Genomic DNA, 25,352 nt, shown 5'->3' with positions numbered 1-25,352 from the left:
TCTGGCAAGCTTTTCCTCAGCTTTTCCTCAGCTTGTCCAGCTAGGACCACCCTATCCATTAGGGCTTACAGGGTTAACAGGAGCTGAATGGGAGGATTCCTTACTCGCAGTGACTGGTCTGACCTTCCAAGTCCTGCTGATGAGCCAGGCTGGCTGTGCTGCTACAAGCAGTGCCCTGGAATACTGCAGACCTGCCTGGCTCAGGAACTGGACTACTGAGACTGTCATAGAGGACGAGCTCGATTCCAACATTCTGTTGGGGCCAGTTCAGCTCTAAAATGAACCCACAAAGGAGAATAGTGCTTTCCTATTCACGTCTTCAGCACGAAAAATTATGAATCTAATAATTTGACTGTGCGCAGTATGCTAGTATGCCACGCAGTATATACCATTGTCAATGAGCACTGCAGATTGGACAGTAGTCGTGACCACAAACCTTTACTGAGTAAACACTATCTATGCTTCAGTTCTGTGAGGAAGATGGACTTCACCTGGAAATATTCTAAAACCCAGCAGTTGTACAGATAGCAGTAGGAATAAATTTCCTGTGGTTGCAGTATGACAGAGTTGAGCTGACGGCCAAGTCTGAGAAACTCTGCTGAAGAAGTTATTGGAATCAAGAGGGTAAAAATATCCATGAGACCTTGGACAGGCTTTTAGATCTTAATGAATAACGATATCTCATAAAAACACATCTAACTGCCCATCCGAACCAAAGCCAAGGTACAATGAGATGATGCAGAAGATACAGCACAAAACGTCAGTTACATCTAAATTAATAATCAATGCCAAAAAACTCGAATACACTAAAGACAAATGTCATCATCCAGAAGATCAAAGCGACAGTAAAGAATTAATTTTGTGCTGCACAGTCAAGTGAAATAAAAGCTCCCCGCAGTTGAATCTGATGTCGTTGAAAGATGTAAAGAGCAATTATAAACTGGATGGCAAAATGTTAAAACAACCTTTAGGCACCTAGTGGGACCCAACTTTTGCCAAAGATCAGGTGAGATCTGCAATAAAGTTGTTGAAAGTTAGGAAATCTGCTAATTTCACTGTCCCAGTGAAATACTTCAATATGTTATCCTATGTGAAGGGTGCTATAACCATGATCACTGGAACTCCCTGCCTCATTCCCTTTATCTACCTCTGCATCCTCCCCTCTATCTATCTTTAAACCCCAATCTTTAAATCTTTAAAGCTTTATCTTTAAACCCCAATTTAGGACCTACCTCTTCAACAGCTTCTGTGATCACCTGCTTCTTTCCCTTTCTCCCTTGTTTGGCATCTAACTCTGTCAATGTGCCATCCTCCAACATGCTATCCTGTGTGAAGGCCACTTTGTAAATGCAATTTGTTATTGTGAAATTCTTAGTGTATAACATCAACAAGTGAGCCAAGCTCTATTTTGCTCAGAGATGCTCCATTTAGGATGCACACGTCTTTTTTAATGAAGAACATTTTCCAGTTCAAAACACAAAATACTGTGGATGCTGGAATCTGAAACAAAAACAGAGAGAGCTGGGAAAACTCAGCAGGTCAGGCAGAATCTATGGAGAAAGGAAAGTGAGTCAACGTTTCGGGTCCACGACCCTTCGTCAGAACATTTTCCAGTTGTTTGGACTGAATCAGTTTTTTCCAGCTAAAAAAAAAGGTGCCAAGTTGATGTGCGAAACATTGTATGGTCAGATAGTTAGCCAGCAGCAACACAATGATAGAAGACACACTAAACCTCCTGTTGAACAAAGCATAAATTACGTAGATTTCTGCTACAAAATAATATCTCGGGATACAGTATATAGCTTGGGGCACGACATGTCAACCAATTGCCAGGATGATGGAAGGTGAACTAGATGGACCTGGGTCTTGTTACACCTAGCAAATTCTTATGTTCTTAACTGACCAGGCTACAGTGCTGCCAAAGGGATATTTACACCTAGCTTAAATTACTTCAACTTTCTAAAATAAGTGAGTGAGAAAATATGTGCATTATTTTTATTAGCTACAAGGAGGCATCTGACATTTTGGATACGGGCCTATTGAATTTCTGGGGCGGCAAAATGATACCAATTGATACTAAGATGCATCCGCAAGGTATTTGTTTTTTTTTGAGAAGTTGTGCGAATGAAGGGGATTGAGAGTATGTAGAACTGAAACTGTTTTCAAAGAGGAAGTGAGAGTGCAAGCTCAGAAGAAAGATGCCTCTGTGTATCTACAGAAGGAATGCCTGGGACATATCCTGTAGGTGCAGGGATATCATGTACCAAAGGTTGCCTTGTAAGAAATTGCTGACTGAGGTAAAAGTAAGTGTGCAGCCATAAAAGATGAGGCCAAGTTACTTCAAGAAAAAGAACTGGTCTTACATTGATTTGGAACTATCTTTGGAAATATGACTGTTTAATTGAAGAGCTTGGCCCTCTCTTTTATGACTACATACTCCTTGTTACAGCCAGCAATTTCCTGCAATGAAACCTTTGGTTGATGGAATAATAATATTCTGTGCTTGCAGCTAATATAGCACCTTTCACGTCTCAAAACGATTCATAGGATTTACTGTAAAGCGTAGTAACCACATATTTTGTAGGGGAACGTGGCAGCCAGTTTGCACACAGTAATGCTCATAATCAGCCATGAAGTGAGCGACCAGTTTAGTTTTAATTCTCAGGAATTCTCAGCTCAGATACTGGGAGAAATTCCTGTCTCTTTTTAAATCGTATTACAGGATCTTTTAACATCCACCTGAACAGGCAGATGGGACCTCAATTTAACTTGTCGTCTGCAAGCTGGGACCTCCTCCCCCCAGCTCATGTAGTTCCAATAACAACAAAGGGAGACACAATCATTGTTCTTGTTTTGGATGGAGACTATGTCAATGTTTGCCTCATCACCTCAGCTTTGTGTAGTAATTTCACTGTACCAGAGTTCTAATTTATGAACCTATCCTTTTGAGTTTCAAACCATTTCTTCTTGGGTAATTTTTCAAGAGGATATTAGAGCCAGGTTGGGTACATAATCTAGCCTGAAGTTCAGCCTGAACTCCAGCTCTGCCGATGTTCTCTCGGCTAGTCTGGAGAAGCGAAAACTTCCTACAACTAAATGTTGACAAGACGGAAGCCATACTCATTGGCTCCCGTCAACGACTTCCATCCTGACCTCCTCAATCTCTCTGGTCTACCCCTCACACTTGCCAAACCGGTGCGTAACCCCAGCTCCACCGAGCACACGATCCCAAACTCCGCCACCCGCATAGTCATTTGCACTAAACTCCGTACCCCATCACACCAGCACTAGCCAGTCTCAACTGGCTCCCTTTTGCCGATCAGATCGATTTCAAGATCCTCACACTCATTTTCAAATCCCTTCATGCCCTGGCATCCGCCTACTTCTCCGACCTATTTATCCCCACAACCCACTGCCTCTGCTCAACTGGCTTTGGCCATTGGTGGCTGCGCTTTCAGCCACTAGCCCAGAAACTCTTCCTCTATCCCTCGGCCTTGCCCCTTCCTTCCCCAACTTCCTCTTCGACCGTGTCTACTGTCACCTCCCCCTGGCTGGGTGTCATGCTCCACCATTGTCAATCGCTCTGAAATGCTACCCTGTGTGAGAGACGATATAAAAATGCTTGTTGTTGTTTATTATTAGATAATAATAACGAATAATAAAATCATTATCCTCTTAAATCAATTCTTATCCAGTGTATACATTCCCAGCTTTGGCAATTTCTCTTCACAAGATTAACATTGAAGTGTGTTATATAGGATTATTATTGTCGTATCTGATGTGGCAGAGCGTACATTTCTTCTGTGTTTGTCTATTAAGTACCATTTACTAATAGCATTCTTTTTCTGACCTAAGAAATTTCCCATTTTAAACATGTAATGAATAGATTGGCAATGCTCGCCTTCAGAATGCTATAGAGACCTTCATTTATTAATAATGATAAATTCATAAATATGTGTGAGCCCGGCTTAGTTGATAGTATTCTTGCCTTTGAGTCAGAAGGTTCTGGATTCAAGCCCCATGTCGGGACTTTGAACTGCCACAGCCTTGGCTGATGCCGGGGGAACACTGCATTGTCAGAGGACCTGTCCTTCAGATGAGAAATGTGCACAAATGTGTGTTAATGTGCAAGAGTGTGTCTAGGAGTCCTGTAGCATAGTGGTTGCCGCGCTCACCTCGCAAGCGAGAGGACCTGAGTTTGATTTCTGAGCAGTGTGAAACCTTAGGCAAGTATCTTTACTCCACGTGCCTCTAGTTACCTAGCAGTAAGTAGGAAGCCGGTTGTTAGTTGATTGTGGATCGCTTTCTGAGGGTAATAATCCCTCCCCCAAAAAATTTGGTCACTTTAATCCACAACTGTTTGTGTGACACTGCTGTGTGCAATTGGCCGCCGCTTTTCGCCCACAAAATATACAGTCAATTCACTTTACAGTATATTCTGTAAAACGCTTTAGGACGTCTCAAAGACGTGAAAAGCGCTATATCAAATGCAAGGATTATTATATTATTATCATACAGATTTATTGACCTATATAAATGACATGGCAATAGATTGGTCTGTGACCAACACAGAGAATTGTGGTCAGGGAGCTATGCTATGCTTCAAAGAGATTGTATACACTCGTGATCAAATAAACTTTACATGTAACACAAGAAGAATGTTTTCTGGCAGAGAAATACTTTTGAACATTACGTGACAACAACGCATGGAGCAAATTTGGAAAACAGAGAATTGTTACTCTGAAGCACACACAAATGTCTACAGTTAAGGCACAGGAGAACCAGTGGCCTTAACAGAGCTGCATAGTGTAATTACAACGATCATGGAGAGAACATTTAGCTACAAAAGGATACCAAGAAACTCATTTCTACTGATGCAAAATGCATCTGTGAAGCCTGATGCTCAAGATGGACAGTGAGTTAACTGACCTGGTTAATGACCCAGGTTTTATTTTGTCATTGACCTCTTGGTGAAAAGACAGTTACTCTTCACCCTGAAACATTTCCATTAACCTCGACAATCATCAACAGCCAGCTTTGCAGTGATGTCCCCAGGCTGATGTGCTCACTTCTAGAGTGCTACTCTGTGAAGGATCTTCAGGTTTCTCTCAGGGTCCAGCATTTATTCACAAGAGAGATCTGAAAAGAGAATGAATGCACATACTTTTCAAAGATATCACATATAGTGCGAGTAACATAATTTGCAGTGTGTGAACTATCCTAGTCACTGAGCATTTAAACTGGTTCTGACTTACTCGGTGGCAAATGTACACAAGTCCAATGCTTTGTACAGAAATACTTTATTCCTTATCATTTATTTTGAAATGTGAAGACTTAGAAAACAAACAGGGTGCACTTAAGAGTTTCTATAGACTTCCCACACCCACCTCGCTCTCCACCTCCAATGCAAACAAATATTTTTCAGCTGGGAGCAGAATTTGCACAGGAGCGAGGCTGGGGTTTACACTGTGACTCTATTACCTGAATTATTAATAAACTGATTCCACTAAACAGTTTATTTTTATTGCTTTGAAGTTCAGTGTTTTTTTGAACCCACTCAATACCAGTTCTACTCTCCAATTCCACATCTGGAATAGAGGAACACACACCACAAAAAGAAGAAAAAGAGGATAATAATAATAATAATCCTTGCATTTGATATAGTGCTTTTCACGTCATTCAGACTATCACATACAGTTCTACTAGTTTATTACATCTTAGCAAAACATTTATTCTCAATGTCCTGCCCTTTGCCATACTCCTTTGTATCTCTACCACCCAGCTATCTTTTATTTCGTTCTTAAACCTCCCAATTGATTTTGCATTTACAGCTTTCTGAAACAGAGTTTCAGTTTGAAGAAATGTTTCCTGACCTCAGTTTTAACTATCTTGGTTTTGATTTTAAGGTGTTGCTGCCTGTGTAGTGAATTGGCTCCTCTATTCTATGATGTGGCCTGTTAACCTCTACTCTGACTTGCTCTCTCCCCTCGTTCAAAACCTGTCTCAAAATGTATCTCTTTGACCGTGCTTTCATTCTTCTTCCCCCCTCTCCTTTGGCTCCAACCCCCAGCTCATGGCCCCATCAGCTTTGTCAAGCACTTTGAAACATCCTCCTGATGTGAAAGACACTAGATAAATGTAATAATTATTTCATTTGGTATAGCGTCTTTGACCGGAGGATGTCCCAAAGCACTTCACGGGATTTACCATGAAGAGGAATGACTGTGTATTTGTGGGCAAATTGTATTGTGTTGCTGTAAGATTATTTTTATACATGATGTCCTTTGTCCTTTTGGATCTTGGGTTCTCACCTTCATGGATCTATCTTGCAGACGATGAATAATATTGCAAAATACAAATTCTCCCACAGTGTCTATTGACAGTCTATTGTAGAATAATTAAATAATTAAATCCACCAGCACCGAGTGTTTCCAACTGAGTAAAATCAACATCAGAACTCTTCATGCAGACGGTTGTGAGAATGTAGAACTCACTGCTGAAAGCTGTGGTTGAATCAGCCATGTACTTAAGAGGAAACTTGATACAGACATGAGGAATAGAGGGGTACAGGAGAGGAGAAACATGAGGGATAGAGGCTCGTGTGGAGTATAACCACCAGTTAGGCTAAAATGCCTGGTTTTGTGCCTTATGTAATTTTATGCAATTCTATGTAAAATACTATATAATAAACCTTGCATTTGATATAGTGCCTTATCATATTTTTGAAATGTTTCAAAATGCTTCACAGGGTTTATTGCAAAATGGAGTGACTATATTTGTAGGCGAACGCGGCAGTCAATTTATACACAGCATTGTCCCACTAACAGCCATGAAGTGAATGACAAGTTTTGTTGGCCAGGATACAATATCAAGCATTAACCTCAGCTAAATGAACATTAGTGCCAAGACTCTTATTTTTTCTGATTGGTGCTAAATTGCCACAAAAATTACAGGCACTAGGAAATTCTTTCTGGTATGTTTGGTTTACTCCTTTGAAGTTGTTTGTTGGATCTGTGAACATTTCTTTGAACATAATAGTAAATATAGGGGAAAAACATCCATTCACTGCAGAGTGGACTCCAGTTTCATGATGTAGATTTTATGTTAGGTTCAGTTTATAGAAATATATGGGTCTAATATGCAGGATTTCTAACATATTTCTTAAAAAAGATGTGAAATTATTGAATTTCTAAAACATCATATGCAACTTCAAGCATGTTGAATGATTGTTCTTATTAAAGAATCTGGTGACAAAAACCTGGATGAAATTTCACCTGGGTTGAGATTTACTCTATTTATGTAGCATTTTAGAGCGGCCAGAATTTGGCAAATTGTTCAACTTTGAAGTCGGATTTCTGTAGTTCTTAAAAGAACTTACAGAAAACTGGCTTCAAGATTAGTGCTACATTTAAAAAATTGACATAATTCTGAATGATCAAAAATACAACATAAATAGATTAAATCTAGACCCAGGTGAAGTTTTTCCAGAATCCAAATCTGAATTAATCCAATTAATCCCAGCATAGGAGAAACTAAAGAGGCATTTCATCTTGAACAATTATTCTTCCACACAACACCATCAATATATAACACCTATATTTCAAATGGTATTAGGAACTGGTTTTTGCATTACTAATATTTAATTATAATTGGAATTCATGATATAATAATTAAGGGATGTCATCGGGACAAATTGATTTGGTGTTACAGAATTAGAAGCTGAAGATTTGCTTTGTTTTTTTGCAACAGGCCATGAATATCCGTTTAGCATTAAAATGAGTCATGTTCGAGAAGCAGCTGCCCAGACACAAGGATGCAAAGACTCCATCTTCCCTCTGGATCTCCAAGGGTCCTTCATCATTGAGCAGTTGCCCATGGATATGCAGTGCCAGTTCACACTGAAGCCAACATACTTGGCATCGAGCCAACAGATTACTGGTAAGGATTTTTCACAGATGTTGAAGTCCGTCAAATAAACTTAAGAGTTATTGGTTTATTATTTAAACCTGGCATCATCCTTTAGTGAAAAATGAGCTTCAAATTCCAGATGGATGACAGATGTTGAATAGTGTTATGTGGCAGTAGATTGTTTTTGAAAAATGGGAGAAAAGGTATGGGATTTTTTTTTCTCTTCCCCCGGAACAAAGGAAAATTTATGGATTTTTTTCCCTTGGGATTTCAGGGAAACAGTTATTCTAAGACCTACAATTATGAAAATAAGACCTTCCTTTTCAAATTCCTGCCAGTTTATTACTCACCGAGAATTCAGCTCAAGAAACGAAAACACTTGCTGCCAAAGGGGAAATGACCTTTCTCGAAATTGTTTTTAGACATCAAAAAATAACACTTGTAACTTCAGAAATCTTTGCCTCCTTGTTTTTCCGTATTGCCCACAACAATGCCTTGAAATAAACATCTAGGATTTAAAGAGAGAAAAAATGGTTACAGTATGGTCACATTTTCACTGTAACTGTTGAAATGCTTGATGCGTATCAAACTTGAATATATTGTGACGTGAATACATTTGAACTCAGGGCTTTCTGATTCTGTTTCTCTAACATGAGATGCATAATACTGGCAAGTGGATTTCTAATATAAAGAGACTTCAAATGCTGAAAATCATCAGCAATCTCTCAGCATCCCAGGGCTTTTGGACTTTCTCCTGACGTGAAAGCCGCTATATATATGTAAATTTGTATTGTACGGAGTGCTAGCGGTAATATGCAATGGGAATAAAGACGGACATTTAATTGTTGAAGTGACAAGTGTGACAGTACATAGCATGGTCTTTCAGAACATGATTGATATGATGTATCCACATTGATTTTGTTATGAAATGTCACATTGTTCCATCCATTTGCTCAGCCTGGCCATCGATTGGAAACAAACCCCTCCCAGTATGCGCACAATTCTTTGGTCAGTTTCGCTCGCAAAATTCCTCGTCACCGTCTTGGTTGCTGCTAAGCAAGATCGATCCTTTTTCTGATCCTGGAACCACTTGATTAAATCTGTATCTTATTTTTAGCTACTCTAAAGCGGGGTTCACAACTATTATAGTAGCAATCTACACAAACCTCTTCAAACCTGACCATTTGCTCACCCGTGTCAAGAGTTTGGCCAATTGTTGAATTTTGTCTTAGTCCTTCAATTCGCAGTAGTTCTTAACAGAACTGACAGAAAATTGGCTTCAAAATTAATACTACATTTAAGGCTATGTTGGACGATTTAGAATGGTACAGAGTAAATCTAGACTCGGGTGGAATTTTTCCCCAAGGATACATTTCGCCCACAAAATATACAGTCAATTCGCTTTACAATATATTCTGTGAAGCCCTTTGAGATGTCTTGATGATTATTAGACCTAAATATGAATTAATCTGATTTGGAATTTTTAATTCTGGCCAGGGTAGGTGAAGCATAAAATAGAATTACGACTTCAAGAATTATACTTCATCACAACACAAGCAACGTGTAACAGAGATACTTCAAATAGTACCAGGAATTGGCTTTTGTATCACGAATTGGAAATTATGATATAATTAGGGCCTGTCATGGTGACAAAACTGATTTAATGGCATGGAATTAGACACGGCAGAGCTGGAACTGAGTGACTAAAAGAGAAAATCCCATCTCTTTCTTTAATATGCCTTCTGTGCTCTCCCCCCAGACATGGATACCACGGCTTGTTTACACTGTTAAACTCCAATAAACGCTGCACAGCTACTTTGCCAAGAAATGTTCTGCTTGGATCAATATTATGCTTAGAGCAGGATTCTATAAACAGCAGGGGAAAAGAACCAATTGTTAAACCTCAGTTGGTTTAACTATTCATTCTGAGCTTGAATCTAATTAATAAGAGAAAATAATGAATGGATATTTTATTCAAAATGATGCGTTTAAAGTGGAGTTCACACTTAGGAAGACAACTACATCAACAACTTGCACTTATAAAGCTCCCTCCAAGCAGGATAGCGATAGTGACGGAGCCTGACTCCAAGTCAGGGAGAGGGGGAGGTGGCCGAAGAGTAAAGTTTCCAGGTGGGACTTGAAAAAGGGGAGATAGGGGGCAAGGCGGAGGGATTGTGGGAGAGTGTTGCAGAGTTCTAGGGCGTAGTGGCTGAAAGTGCGACCTCCGATGGTGGGGCAGAGGGTACAAGGGAAGAGCAGGAGGCCGGTGCCAGTCGACTGGAGGCACTAGGCAGTGGATTCTTAGTGTCATGCTTGAAAATCTTTTATCAATTCTAGAGAAGGGAGTTGGTCTCAGTGTCTGGCCAACAATAGCTGTTTGTGAGACATTGCTAAATGCAAATTGGCTGCCACATTTTCCTACAAACTCACTGCACTTTACAATAAATCCTGTGGAGAACTTTGAGATGACCTCCTGATCTCAGTGATGTCCTCCTGATGTGATAAGCTGCTGTATCAAATGCAAGTTTTTTTATTATTATTAACAAGGTTACATCACAGAAACAGACCATTTGGTCCATCAAGTTTTGAATTTTATGAAAGAGGAGGAGATTGATACTGTTCACCATTACAACTGCACCTCTTTTAGGCTTGTGCTGATCATACAGTATTACTCCTGATAAAGGAAATGTAGCCACAATGGTTTCTGCGATCTTGTGGGATTACCTTTGGGAGGTCAAGTAATATCCATGCAAACCTTTTTCCTGACAGTGAGTGGGTGAAGTTTGGTGATGAGATAATGTTGTGTGTGGTTTGTAGGAAGCATAGGATTGAAAGGCCGAATCGCTTTTTTGTTCCATCTTTCAGACATTCTAATTTTATAGCTACAAAATTTACAGTATATCCTGTGAAGTGCATTGAGACATCTCGACAACCTGACAAGGTACTATATCATGTGCTAGGATTATTATCATCATTATTAGAGTCTCAAACTGGATGTGAACAAATCCTTCAGACAGTTCTAGCCTCTTTTGAAGTGACATGCTGGTGGCACAATAATGCTAGTAGTGCACTGAAGCCATATATTAAGCAGTGCAATGTCTAGCACAGCCTTCCATATTAAAGCAGATTTACCGTCACAAGTTCAACAACACTGGAGCGTAGACGGGCCAAAGACAGATGCTGGAGAAACAAATACAAATGCTTTTTTATTCTTTTAATAGTTTGATTTTGTAGCAGTCCCATTGTAACACTGTTTATAATATTCTGTATGTTCCGAATTATACAAGCAATGCATTTCCTTCATTCAGTTTGTTGTGTGGTGAATTACTGTGTTAGGAGATGAGAACATTTGATAAAAGATATGGAATTGTGTTAAATTAAGACAGGATGTTGTGTTACTTCATTGTACTATGTCTTTCCAATGTGCTGTTCAATTAAAAGAAAGTATAACAAACACAATTGATTACCACAAGGTCACCGTGGACTAAATACTTCTTTTTCCAGCTCTTTGCAAAAATTCTAAAATTGTTTTGCTAAAAGAAAAAATGTTTCATCTCAAGCACAAGACAGTTCCTCACAGCCACCCTACAAGGCCAGTCAAGATGTTAATATTTATACGATTTCTTTTGGTAACCATGGCAGCTGTGAAATGCAAATGCTGGAATATGCTTCACATATGAGTTTTCCAGAAAGCCTCTCTTACCTCATGCTGTTTTTTCCCCTCCTTTCTGCAGAGCCGAGTCAAAAGCAATTTAAAAGGAAAAGGTCGATTATGAGCTGGGCCTTCTGGCGTGGTTCCACTGCTCAGTTAGACAGCATGCCTCTGTCTCCCACCTCCCTAACACCGGGGAGGCTCTTTGGCCTGCCACTGCTAGCCATCTGTGACGATGACAATCTCCCGAAGCCAATAATGGTGAGTGACAAAATGGCTGCAGCAAGGGAGCGTAAATTAATCCAGGGCATTGTAACCACAGACTTTTACTAGCAATGCATGCTGAGGGGAGGAGAGGGGACAAGAGGATATTTTATGATTTAACTTTAAAATCACCCCTTGTTTTCCTTGCGGATGGGAATAAAAGTACGGTTCGTTTTTAATAATCTTGCATGTGCATTGTGAAAAAAATTCTGGTAGCATAGCAGTGAGATGGAATCTTAATTTGTACTCATTCTCTCACTGTGCGATTTTACACGTCTATTAACCTTGTTCTCTGATGTGTAGCCTTCTAATCACCCTCTGTTATTGGTGACAATATAGTTACAAGTGTCAGTGCCACAGGGCTGATTCGGAGGCAGGTTTACATTTGTACAGCTGAATGTGCATCATATCAGATTCATGGCGTCTTCCTCCACCCTTTTATATTGCAGGACATGCTTTCCTTTCTGTTTCATGAAGGTCCGTTCACCAGGGGTATTTTCAGACGTTCGGCTAATGCTAAAGCCTGCAAAGAACTGAAGGAGAAGCTGAATTCTGGCACAGGAGTGCACTTAGCCAGTGAATCCGTGTTTGTCACCGCTGCTGTTTTTAAAGTACGTTAATAGAGGCCACTTCAGTTCTGCCTCCTATTCCATGTATTTAAGAGAAAACTCGATGTGTGCACGAGGGACAAAGGAATAGAGGGGCTTAGGAAAGGGAAATACTTATGGCCACCTTCTCCCCTCCATTCTCTCCCTTGCTTGGTGTGTCCTTGTAAAGCACTCAGAGACATCACCCTTAGTGAAGGGCACTTTATTAATGCAAGTCCTAATACAGCTGGAGTTCTGTAGCTCAGTGGTTAGCGCACTCGCCTCGCAAGCGAGAGATCTGGGCTTGATTCCTGTCAGGGCGAAACCTTGGACAAGTTTCCTTATTCCACACGCCTGATAATAATCCCTCAAGAGAAAAAACAATAACAATTTGGTCACTCAAGCAACAATTGTTTGTGGGGCGCTGCTGTGCACAATTGGCTGCCGCGTTTCACCCACAAATATACAGTCAATTCACTTTACAGTCTATTCTGTGAAGCACTTTGGAACGTCTAGAAGACGTGAAAAGCGCTATATCAAATGCAAGGATTATTATTAGATTATATATTTTATATATATAAATTGTCGATGACGTTGTTGCCGCAGGGAAATGGCTTTTCTCATCATGCTACCTAAGAGGTTTAAACATATTAATTTTGGGCTTCCAAAACCTTATTAATCTAAATTTACAACTCACCCAAGGCCCTTTTCTGATTAAATGCGGCATTTGTCGTGCTGGTTTAATGCACTCTAGCTGATGGAGTCTGGCTGCATTGTGTTTTACATATGCATGAACTGCCTTGTTCATTTTATCAGTACTGGGAATGAAATGCTATTGAGGTTTCCTGATGTCAGGGTGCAGCTTCCATGCTCAGTAAGGCAAAGGTAGGACAGGAGCACAGAGATAAAATGTGCACGGAAGTCATTTCCACCCATCCCTCAAGTCTTTCATTGACACAAACCACCCTCTGCACAGCATTAACCCTGGACTTCTCTTAAGACCCGTCTCAAGACCCTCCTCTTCGACCATGCTTTTGATCTCCCTCCTTCCCTCCCCATGCCCTCCATCCTCCCCGATTCCAACCCCCTGCTCGTCCGAAACATTGACTGTCCAGCTCCTTGGGACGTCCTCCCGACATGAAAGGGGCTATATAAATGTAATTCTGTGGTTGTTGTTTACACTGTTACCTGAATATTATTGTGTTCAGAAAGTTTTATACCAATGATTTTGCAAATGACATAGAAACATAAACATTTTCAACAGAAGGAGGTCCTGATGTAACCAAATGCTACCTGTTTTCTCAAAGTCTTCCTTTTGTATTAATTTCACTTTCCAGCTCTATCCCCAAATTCTTTAATATTTGCAATAACATAAAAAACCCAGAAAATAACTTTAATAGAAATTTAAAAATGCCAAAAATATTAATATTTAAACTAATAATAATGCTTACATTCGATATTGCGCCTTTCAAGGACGTCAAAAGCGCTTCACAGGATCTCCTGCAAAGTGTAGTGACTATGTGTTTTCTGAGCAAACACAGTAATTTGCTCACAGCAACAAACAGCCAAAAGGTAGGGTTTGGATTAAGTCTCTTCCACCAAATTTTCTCTCCTGAAGGCATAGAGTCCTGCTGAGACCTCGGCTGCCTGTTCCCTGATACCTTGTCCACAAGCCCATTTTTCATGGTCCTGGACAGTGAGTGTCAACAGGCTGTTGACTACAGGAGGGATATCACAACTGAGCTCCATGCCCAGCCCACGCAGCACTCCAGCAGGTTTCATGGGATAGTGATGAGGAGAGCCCTGGATGATTTCCTCCCAATCTGTTATCAGTTGTTGCATGGACTGCAGAGAGAAAGATCTAATTCAGGAACGTTCTGTCTCCGAAGGGAAAGGATGATTCCTGTTGCTTTTGTCATCCGATTGCAATTACAGTTATTGTTTAATGTTCTTGTTGATTCATCCTTCTATGGGGTTGGTGCAGTTACAGAAAAATAATCGTACTCCTTACATTTGGTAGAGTGTCTCAAAGGGCTTCACAAGATTTGCTGTAACTTGTAGTGACTGTGCATTTTGTAGGTGAAAGTGACAGCTAGTTTGCACACAGTAATATCCCATGAACAGCTATGAAGTAAATGACCAGTTTATGTTAATTTGGGGGATTATTAGTGAGGACACTGGGAGAAACTCCCTTCTCTTTTTGAGTAGTCTCCTTGACTTTAACTTCCACAGGCAGACAGGACATCAGTTTAATATCTCATCTGAAGGACGGCACATCTATCAATGCAGCTTGGAGTGACAGTTTAGACCAGGGGTCTTCAACCAGTTGATAGTCTCAAGGTGGCGTCTCGCACACACGCGCTAAAAATAAGAAGCGGTATTTCATGTGTGCATGAAATACTTCCTGCATCTGGCTTCGCTTACAATTGCACTAAATATTCACGCAGTTCAATCGCTCCTTCTTCTTGTCGTTTTGATCGTGCTTGACAGAGACACCTAGTGATGATCGACTGCTTGGAGCCCTCTGGCCTAGAGTGGGGTCAAAGGGTATTGAACCCACAATCTCATAGGTGAGAGTGCTACCAAGTTAACCAGGCTGATACATAGATTAATTGTCTGAATAGCCCATAGACCCATATCCTTCCCAAGATCAAGAAAATGTACATGAAAATGACCAACTACCTGGGGATGAGGGGAGTGGAGGGTGGGAGTGAAAGGGAAAAAGTATCCATGTAAAAAAAGGAATAATTTTTACATTTCAGAATCAAGAAGCAGCTGAACACACTTGGCAATCTGTTCAATTACCTCAAAGAAAGCAGAATAAAATTCTAATCCCACAATAAAGCAGTGCTTACAGTTTGAATAGTATAGATGTCAAGAAAGATATTTCACTCTGGTAACAGAGCAACTGTGTTCAGTGAAACAAGGCTGCATTTCTTGGCATAGGACCATCATAAGCACCTCCCATTAGCACACTGTGCCTGTAAGGAAGAGTCTGTTAGAAAATGAATAATCCCAGTGTGATTCATTTGGTGGAACGAACCAATTTTAAACGCTTCAGAATCTTAGAAAGTAAATAAAATTGACATCATTTTTATACTTTCAAGTTACGTAATTATTGCAATAAATCGCTGAATATGGAAACTCACAGTTTTCCCTTCAACGGATCAGAGAACATTTTGAGCTTCTAATTGAAATGATTTCCTGTGAGTCTGTGACAACAACAACAAAATTACATTTGTAAAGTGCCTTTCACGTCGGGAGACGTCCCAAGGCGCTGATTATGTGATATACATAATGGTCAGAAATGTGGACTGTGGCTCAGGTACTGAAATGGAAAAAGAACTAATCCAGCTGTCAGTCCACTTAACCTAAGAAATATTGGGTAATTCACAAAGCGTTTTACAATCCTTTCTGAAGCAATCCTTTGGGCAAATTATGAAAGGGCCCTTTTTTAAAGAAAAACTACCAATGATATTATTTATAAAACAGAAATAACCCACAGAAATATCTGGAAAATATCTTTTATGTTGCCTCCAACAATTTTTTTCCTTCCCTTCTCGAGATGTTAACCTTTTCTAGAGTGTTGTTCTATGGTGTAGGTTGCTCTATTTGTGAAATATAACAACAATGTGCATTTATATAGCACCCTTCATGCAGGGTAGCGTCTAGGAGCGCATAACAGTGGCGGAGCTTGACGCCAAACCAGAGAGAAAGGAGAGGTGACCGTAGGTACGGTCAAAGAGGTGCAGAATCTAAGAAGCACTCACTTTGCAAGTGAGACACCTGAGTTTAATTCCAGGAAGGGCAGGGCGAAACTTTGAGCAAGTTTCCTTACTCCACACGCCTAATAATAATCCCTCCAAAACCAAAAACAATAATAAATTGGTCATTTTCAATCTACGACTGTTTGTGGGACATTGCTGTGCGAAATTGGCTGCCGCGTTCGCCCACAAATATACAATCAATTCACTTTACAGTGTGTTCTGTGAAGCGCTTTGGGACGTCCTCCCGACGTGAAAAGCGCTATATCAAATGCAAGGATTATTATTAGTATTATTAAGAGGAAGGTGTTCAGACGGACAAGGAGAAGGCAAGGCAGAGAGATTGAGGCAGAGAGGTCCAGAGCCTCAGTGCATAGTCGCTGAAAGCACGGCCACCAATGGTGGAACAGAGGGAACGAGAGAAAGCCAGAACTGGCTGAGCGAAGGCAGTAGGTAGAAGCGTGCAGTGCAAGCAGGTCGGAGAGGTAGAGAGGAGCCAGGGAAATCTGACACATTTAAAAAAAAACATTGTAATATTTGACACTCTCCTAAACATTTATTTATCTATTGTAAATTAAGGACTTCCTTCGGAATATTCCTGGCAGTATTTTCTCTGCAGAGCTGTACAACAGCTGGATGACAGCGATGGAAAGGGGAAGTCACAAGGAGAAGATAAAGGAGATCCAAAGGTCAGTGGAAGATCTTACAAAGTGTGGTGAGCGCTTTGCACTATCACAGTGATGGAATTAAATTAGCATTTCACCACTGAGTGTTATGTTATTTCCCTGGCCTGCCCACCCCACCATCAACAGCAGGCTCTCAGGCTTTCTGCTCCGCTCTCTGAAACTCCATTCTGGAGTCCCTCTGACTCACTCCCTCCCATCTTTGAAGGCACATCACAAAACACACCTCTTTGACCTGGTTTTCAGTTATCTTTCCCCTCCATTAAGCACTTTGAGACTTCCTCTCAATGTAAAACGGACTATATAAATGTAAATTGTAATGTATTGTGTTATTGCTCTCAATATCTCGCTGCATGATTAGCTGAGAATTGTCAACTACAAGGATGCAGGTACATCCTGCAAATGGTTCCATCTAAGTGATAGTCAAGCTCTGGTACATATAGTATCTGTAGTGTAATCTTGATTACCCACCATAATGGAAAGCATCCCCCAGTGGTTTGTTAAAATAATTGTTTAGTAGAGTAAAAATCCAATAGAAAGAAAATGCTTCCAAATCCAATTTTTAAATGGCATTTGTGGAGCCCTGTAGCTCAGTGGTTAGAGCACTCGCAGCGCAAGCGAGAGACCTGGGTTTGATTCCTGGCAGGGCATAACTTTCGGCAAGTGTGCGGAGAGTCTATATTTGTACAGTGTCTTTCACATCAGGAGGATGTGTACATCCTTCATGTACAGTATATTCATAGGATTTTTTTTTCATCCTAGCTCAGTTGGTCAGAAGGCTGTGGGTTCAGTCCCCACGTTGAGACACTGAATTGCTATAACTAGGCTATTACTCCAGTGCGATGCTGAGGGGAGCCCAACATTGTTGGAGGTGCCTTTGGATGAGACGTTAAACCGAGGTCCGGTCTGCCTGATCAGGGGTAAAGACCCCATGGCATAGTTCAAAAAGAGAAGGGAGTTTCTCCCAGTGGCCTGGCCAACAGTCCCCCAAATAAAAAAAAATAGTGATTCAGTTCATGGCTGTTTGTGGGACGATGCTGTGCACAAACTGATTGCCATGTCACCTACCAAAATACTCAGTGAATCCTGTGAAGAGCTTTCGGGCACCTTTCCGAAATGTAAGGTGCTTTATCAAATGTAGGGATTATTATTATTTTGGGGATCATAATCTGTACAGGTGCTGCTTCGAACTGTTAATATTTTCAAGGACTTGGATGTAATTTATATTCTTATCAGGATCTTTTACCAAAGGTTACTTACTCCACAATGGCACATTCCAGCTCCTTCATTATTAATATTTTATTGCCAACCTTTCCCTATTATGTCACTGAAAACTTTAGTTACGCCTCAGTGATGCCAGAAATATTAGTCTAAGAATGATAAGAAGTAAACCAACGGCAGTTTTCCAGGACAGAGGTTCTTGGCGTTTTCTAAGAATTGACATTTGATCTATTATTTTCTACAGCAACATGTTATTGTAATAAGAAATATTAATAGTATAATCCAGAGTAGAGCTGAAAAAGATATACAATCTAACATTTGCACTGGGAAACCAAAAGCTAATGTCTGGGATATATTAAATTGTCAAACTGCGGTGCTAAATAGCAGTACACTGGAGCATTCTGCCTCGAACCAAAATAGTTGGTTGAGGTTCAAGAACTCTTGTGATGATTTATGTCAAATCCTCAGAGAACTTGGATGGTGAGATTGCTCCCCAGCGTGGAGCTGAGCCAGATATACCAGGTTCCAGGTTTGATCCTCAGCCTGTGTTGAGTTAGCTGATCTAACTAGATAGTCTTACGATTGGTCTCAGGGCCCCTGGAATAGGAAAGACGGGGGAAACAAAATCATCATGATTTTTTAAAAAGTTATGTGAATTTTGGTATTGTAAGTACCACAATCCCTCCGCCTTGCCCCTCTTTGGCTGTCTTCAGATTGCATCTGAAGACCTTGCTCTTTGACCGCGACTATGGTCACCTCACCTCTCTTAGGTTCGTTCAAGCTCTGTCACAGATAAATGGTCCAAAACAACAACAATTCCATTTATAATAGCACCTTCCATGTCAGGAGGTCGTCTCAAGGTGCTGGATAGTCAAGTGCTTGCACCTGAGCTGGGGTTGGATTCGGGAGGGGTGGGGACCAATGGTTTGGGGGCTGTGGGGGGAAAATGACCAAAGGCACAATCAAAGATGAAGGTCTTGAAACAGACCTTGAAGAAGGTGAGGGAAGGGATGAGGCGATGGGACTCTGGGATAGAGTTCCACACTAGAGTCAGAAAGGATCTTGGCCCGACCGCCTATTGATATTGATTAAAAAAAAGAAATTCTGATGTTAAGGTTGACCTGTGGCTTGATGATTCATTTTCTCCAGGCTGCTGGAATTACTTCCAAGAGTCAACAATTTGCTCCTACATCATGTTTTTGGAGTTCTTCACAGCATCGAGCAGCAGGCTGAGGAGAACCAGATGAATGCATTTAACCTGGCTGTCTGCATCGCGCCCAGTATCTTATGGCCTCCCACACCATGCAGCCCAGAGATTGAGAGCGAGTCAACGAAGAAGGTGAGAACTTCAACAACAACTTACATTTATATAGCGCTCTCATGCAGAGTAACTTCCCAGAGCTCTTGAAAGCCTAGGCAGATACTTTCAACAGCAGTCAGAGAAGCAAACATCAGAACGCACTTTTACAAACTACAGACCAAACTTAACTTTTAAAAGGGAACAGGATAATTATTTGAAGAGAAAAGAAAATCTATAAAACTACAAGGAAAGAAGAGTAAATAGGGAGAAAGTGTTTCCCCTGGCAGGTGGGTTGATAACCAGAGGACCCAGTTACTCGCACAAGAACCAGAGGGGAGACAAGGAGAATTTTTTTACTCAGGGAGTTGTTATGATCTGGAATGGATAGTGGAAGCAAATTCGATAGTAACTTTCAAAAGGGAGTTGGATATGTACTTAAAAAGGAAAAATTTGCAGGGCTATGGGGTAAGAGTGGGGGAGTAGGACTAGTTGGATAGCTCTTTCAAAGAGCTGGAATAGCCACGTTGAGCCGAATGGCAGGCATCTTTGGGACCTAGGAGGGGGGAAAGAGAGAGGAGAAAATTGGAAACGTAGGGGGTGAGTTTTTTGGTTGGGAGGTTGGAATCTTTTTTTAAATAGAAATTTAGACCCAAGTGAACTGGAATAACCGCCACAGCAGTCGAGCCATATGCCAATAAAACGACAGTGTAATAATAAATAATAACCCTTATCACGCCGTCAAGACGTCTCAAAGTGCTTCACAGGATATACTGTAAAGTGTAGAGATTGTGTGTATATTGTGGGCCAGAGTGTATACATTTGTGTTTGAGATGATGGCAACACAAGACTGGAACTATATTCCACTCTGTCCCCTCAAGGTAAAATTAGTGGATGATCACTTCACTATCATTACATTTACACACATTCGTGGCATTTTGATAGGCATTCTCGAAGAAAGTAACGAGACTTCCTTCACTCTGAATTCATCTTGAGATAGGGATTTGAAGGGAGGATGTTTCCTCACTTCGGTGGTATCATATGTCGCTATTTCAGCTCCTCACGTCTCCTAAAGGTTTAAACATGGAGAAGCAGATTCAGGGTTTGTGCGGTTAGCTCCCAAAGTGCTCTGGGACTTAAAGCATTTTTGTTAAAGCACGCCAACTAAAATATATTTTCCAAGAAATCTTTAGTTTGTTTTGAGCTTTGCTCACGGGCAAAGGGTAGGTTGAGAGCATTTGGCTTCTTTCCTTTTGCCTTGCGTCACATATTTGCGTCAAAAATGTGGTGTTTGCAATCTGGATGCATAAATAGTGACTCCTGTGGATACGTGGATGTGTGTCACACACATGTACACACCCCGCCCTACAGGAGCTCCATTTATACAAGCCCGAAAAATAGTAAATAATAATCCTTGCATTTCATATAGCGGCTTTCACGTAGTAAGAATGTCTCAGATACTTCACAGGATTTGTTGTAAAGTGTAATGACTGTGTATTTTGTAGTTAGATTCACAGGTCCCATAGTAAACGTGAAATACTTCCAGTTACCATCAGGAGTCACTGTTTCCTGTGAATGCCAGATTTTCAGATGCACTGTGACTTGATGGAGAGAGCCACATTGACTGGGCTATCATTTTTTTTTGGTCAGTGGTGTCAGATACAGGCAGAAACCAATCACTACACTTAAAGAAAACCCAACCCAAAAAGAGTTTCACATGTGTTTGGTTTTCATTCATCGGGTATAGTGTACGCACTCCTCTCCTGAAGCGATAACAACATTTATATAGCGCCCATCACACGGGGTAGCATCCTGGAGCACTTGAATACACCCTGCTTACCTAATCCCAGAGAGTTTAGGTGTAGGTCAAAGACACTAGCGTGTTCATTGGGGTATATTGTTGTGGTTGTGAGCTATCTTACTACTTTTTGGGAGGGCAGAAAACGTGTATCTTCTGTGTATATGTTATGCACATTGTAATGCCTACAGGTTGTTTTTTGTCCTATTAATGGAACAAAATTTCACAGAAGCAGTGAGGTAACTGTGTTTAACTCTCCTGTTCTGCAGGTTGCTGTCTTTGTGCAGTTTCTAATTGAAAACTGCCGCAGGATCTTTGGAAATGACTTCACTTGCCTCATTGGGGACTTACCAACCAGAAAGTGTGAAAGCACAGAAGATGGCTCAGGTAAATAAATGTAACCTGTTTCCTGCTTTCTACACACAGATAATAATGATGAACTTCATCACTGTGTAGCACTACTCCAGACCAAAAAGTCATAGACTCGATCTGTGCTAAGTTAACCATTCTTTGTCAGAACAACAATTGGAGAGGCTACAAATATCTCCAATGCCTATTTGTTTGGACCCTGACTGCTTCTTAGAAAACCTGTGGAATCTGTTCATGTTTATGCGTGCATTCATCACCTCCCACCTCGATTATTCCAATGCCCTTCTTGCCGGTCTCCCCAGTTCCACCATTCGCATAATCCAATTCATTCAATACTCCGCCCTCCCATATCCTCACTCACATCAAACTGCACAGCCCGTCACACCAGGCCTTTCCAGGCTCCACTAGCTCTCTATTACAGAATGGATCAATTAGAAGATCCTCAGACTTGTACAAATCACCACATGCCCTCTCAGCTCCCCACCTCTCTGACCTGCTTACAACCCCCTCCACAACTCGCCTTAGGAGGGAGGAAGCACGATAAACCAAAGATGGAGCAAGCATTTAGTCATTGTTTTTATCTTCATATTGTAATTCTATGATGCCAGTAATACATGGTTTACATGTTTAATTTTCCTCTATTTTGCGGTGAGAGTTTATCCTCAGTTAACAAATTTGTTGCTAAAATAGCCTTCCTGCTTCTTCATTGCAGACGTGTCTTCATTTCAAATGCACGACTCGTCTTATGACAGCCTGGAAAACGAACTGAACGATGACACAGATTCTCCTCTGTCCGACCTGATCACCAAGAGGAGCCAGGAAAACAGGAGCAGGGACTCGGTGCTGACCTGGAGTGACTGCGACCTGGACCAGCCTGAGGACGAAGGGGTTCAGAAGAAGGTCCCGTTAATAACCACAGCCTGGGAAATTCCCTCAGGGGGGCAGCATAAACCTCCGAGCTGTGAGCTCTCCGACAGCGAACCTTTGAGCTCCAACACTTCGGGCTACTCGACATCGGAGTGGCTGACAGTACCTAGAAGGCACAGACGCTCCTCAGAGCCCAGTATAGCACCACCTGCTGCTCTCGCTCAGCTTGGCCAGAATCACGAGTCCGTGATCCGAAAGACCAGCTGCGATGCTGTTATGACCCGCTCTGACGACAGCTACATCACTCAACTGCGCATGTTGCAAATCGAGGGACAAAAGTTGATAAATCGCAGTCTGAACATGGGCATAGATCTGGATAAGACCAGCAATAACAGTCACAAAAGGACACAAAAGGGATCACAGAGCAGAAGCCGACTTCAACCACCGCCACCCCTCAAACTCAATATCCCCTCAACAGCAAGTTGCTCAAGTTTGTCCTCTCCTGGTTCCTCACCCTCGGGCTCTTCAATGAGTTCACTGGACAGTGCTTTTTCTCACAACTCCGAATGCTCTGTTTTTACCCCAAGTGAAACCTTTGCTCCATCCTGCTCTGTGATCCAGGCTCAGAAAAGCCAGCCATCTACACCCACCACTTCCAGTCTCTTTAAGCATTTCTCCGGCCTCCTGTCTCCCGGGCCAGCCTCTGGCGCTACTTCGTTAGAGAAACACAAGAAAACCTGCGGTGCAAAGGAGGAGAGCTCCAAATGCATCGCGGAGAGGAACCCCGTCACCCTTCACCCAAACAGTTGGCTGAAGAAAAGTGGGACCTGGACCCTCAGGAGGAAGGAGAAAGGAAGTAAGCAGGAAGATAAACGTGGAACCTCTCTGAAGGCTTCCACTGCTGATTCGCAGGTGGAGCTGTCTGTTGCGTCACCTGGAAGTGGGTCGTGTCATACATTCTTTGAAGAACAGAAAGACGTGGCCAGTAGCAACCCGATGGCACGAGGTACAGTTCAGAGCGCAAACAGGAGTCCCCCCAGTAGACCACCTTCATACCAGGAGGCAATTCGGTCACCACTACTCAATACAGTATCAAAGGAGAAGGCTTCGACTGTCCCTTCTCGTCAGTGGGATCACATTGATTCACCGCATTCGCAGCAACACCTGGGAGTCTCCAAACCTTGCAGATCTCCCACTCACAGCACAGGCAGTGAGATGCCTCCACCACAGACTATACTCGATCAGATTCCTCAGACCGTCTTCTATGGACAGAACTCATCGTTATGTCTTCAGGCGGTTTCACGACCGCAGTCTCGTTCATTCACCTTGGGCGAGGGGTTTGTCCGGAGAGCAGGGGTTCGGCGTTGCTCTGAGTCAGTCAGTGCTGTGCAGAGGGGTTTTCAGAGTGAAAGTCAGGAGAACATTTGTGAGCCTGCAGCTGCTACGAGCCCACATGAAAGGTCTATCAAAATCTATCAAGAGAAGCAGCTATCACCTGCGAGCGATCGCAGGAATGGGCCGCACATGACTAACCAGGAGCTGAAGAGCAGGTGCCCTGTCACTCTTTCCTCCAACGCGGCCAGAGCAGTGAAGGAATATTTCCTTCAGACTGATGTTGAAAACTGCTTGTTGAAAACGCAGGAAGTGACTGAAGCTGTGATCCACAGCAAGAAGGAATGGCAGAAGAAGCATTGCAATAATCGGAAATTTGAAGACTTTGAACAAGTGTTTTTCTCTGAAGAATCTTATGTGTAAAAAAAACAATCTGTGAAACAGCCTCACGTATTATTTCAGATAGTTGAACTCTGGTTCAGTTCAAGCCATCTTGTAAGATAACATTATTAAGACATAGTTATTAACGCCCAGTCTAAGTAGCTGTAAAAGGTGCGTATACATTTTTGACATATTGTCAAATTTGATTTTTATCAAATATGCTTTATGAAGAGATTGTGTTGTTTTTGTACTTGCAGGTCTTGTATAATGTAAACTCTTGTAATCTGCTTGTCTGTGGTTTTTTTTTAAGAAAATGTATTTACATCAGTTTTGGTTAAGAAAGAATAAGTGATTTAAAAATATTTGTGTGTTAAAAATAAAGGCTGCTAAAGGGATATGCAAAGAAATGTATTGGTACCTTCTGTTCTGATATTATTAATGTACCCAAGCAGCAAAGGGAATGATATTGTAGCAGACAGATGTAAATACTTTGTCATTGTGGGCCATTGATACCCATCAACCTGACCCTGTCTAATAGCATCCATAATTTTGGGTATGTTTGAATGAATGAGAAGCCTAGAGCTTATCTGATGCCTCAGTGTGGAGTAAGGCACTGCCTGGTGTAAGACTAGACCACATACACCAGAAGATCCCAGGTTCAAATCCTGGTCTGAGTTAGTTGATCTGAGCCGATAGGAGAGCTACAGTTGCCGTCTGTAGAGTAATAAATCAGCAGGTTTTGTGCTCCTTATCGCTATTCAGTGTCTCTTGGTGGAAAGTCCATATGTGTGGATGTGGAGTGAGAACAGCATCAGGCTCAGCTAATAATAATAATAATAATCCTTGCATTTGAGATAGCGCTTTTCACGTCGGGAGGACGTTCCAAAGCGCTTCACAGAACACACTGTAAAGTGAATTGACTGTATGTTTGTGGGCGAACGCAGCAGCCAATTGCGCACAGCAATGTCCCACAAACAGTCGTAGATTGAAAATGACCGATTTATTATTGTTTTTGGTTTTGGAGGGATTATTATTAGGCGTGTGGAGTAAGAAAACTTGCCCAAGGTTTCGCCCTCTGCCTGGAATTGTACTCAGGTCTCTCGCTTGCAAAGTGAGTGCTCTAATCACTGAGCTACAGGTCTCCACTGTGCTCCACATGGCCAAGCAGCCTGTTCATCTTCAGATGGGCTAAACGGCATTTCTTTGGAACCTCTCTTGTGATCGAGTCA

The 25,352-nt window shown here is 41.6% G+C and overlaps 1 protein-coding gene across 2 annotated transcripts in view; it reads left to right on the top strand.

Annotated features, from left to right (window-relative positions):
• The window catches only part of LOC103186508 (rho GTPase-activating protein 20), a 63,593-nt gene extending 38,631 nt beyond the window's left edge, over nt 1-24,962 (top strand). For both annotated transcript variants that reach the window (XM_007905607.2, XM_007905605.2), the window contains exons 9-15: nt 7,750-7,938; nt 11,643-11,821; nt 12,274-12,435; nt 16,755-16,864; nt 19,229-19,418; nt 21,444-21,561; nt 22,256-24,962. In XM_007905607.2, coding sequence (XP_007903798.2) covers nt 7,750-7,938; nt 11,643-11,821; nt 12,274-12,435; nt 16,755-16,864; nt 19,229-19,418; nt 21,444-21,561; nt 22,256-24,165 — 2,858 coding nt within the window. In that variant the 3' untranslated portion in view covers nt 24,166-24,962. The remainder of the gene's footprint in view (nt 1-7,749; nt 7,939-11,642; nt 11,822-12,273; nt 12,436-16,754; nt 16,865-19,228; nt 19,419-21,443; nt 21,562-22,255) is intronic.
• Nucleotides 24,963-25,352: the final 390 nt, after the last annotated feature.

This window comes from Callorhinchus milii, unplaced genomic scaffold (genome assembly GCF_018977255.1).
Source record: "Callorhinchus milii isolate IMCB2004 unplaced genomic scaffold, IMCB_Cmil_1.0 Scaffold4, whole genome shotgun sequence".
NCBI classification, from domain to species: Eukaryota; Metazoa; Chordata; class Chondrichthyes; order Chimaeriformes; family Callorhinchidae; genus Callorhinchus; species Callorhinchus milii.
This window is presented reverse-complemented; position numbering and strand designations above follow the sequence as displayed.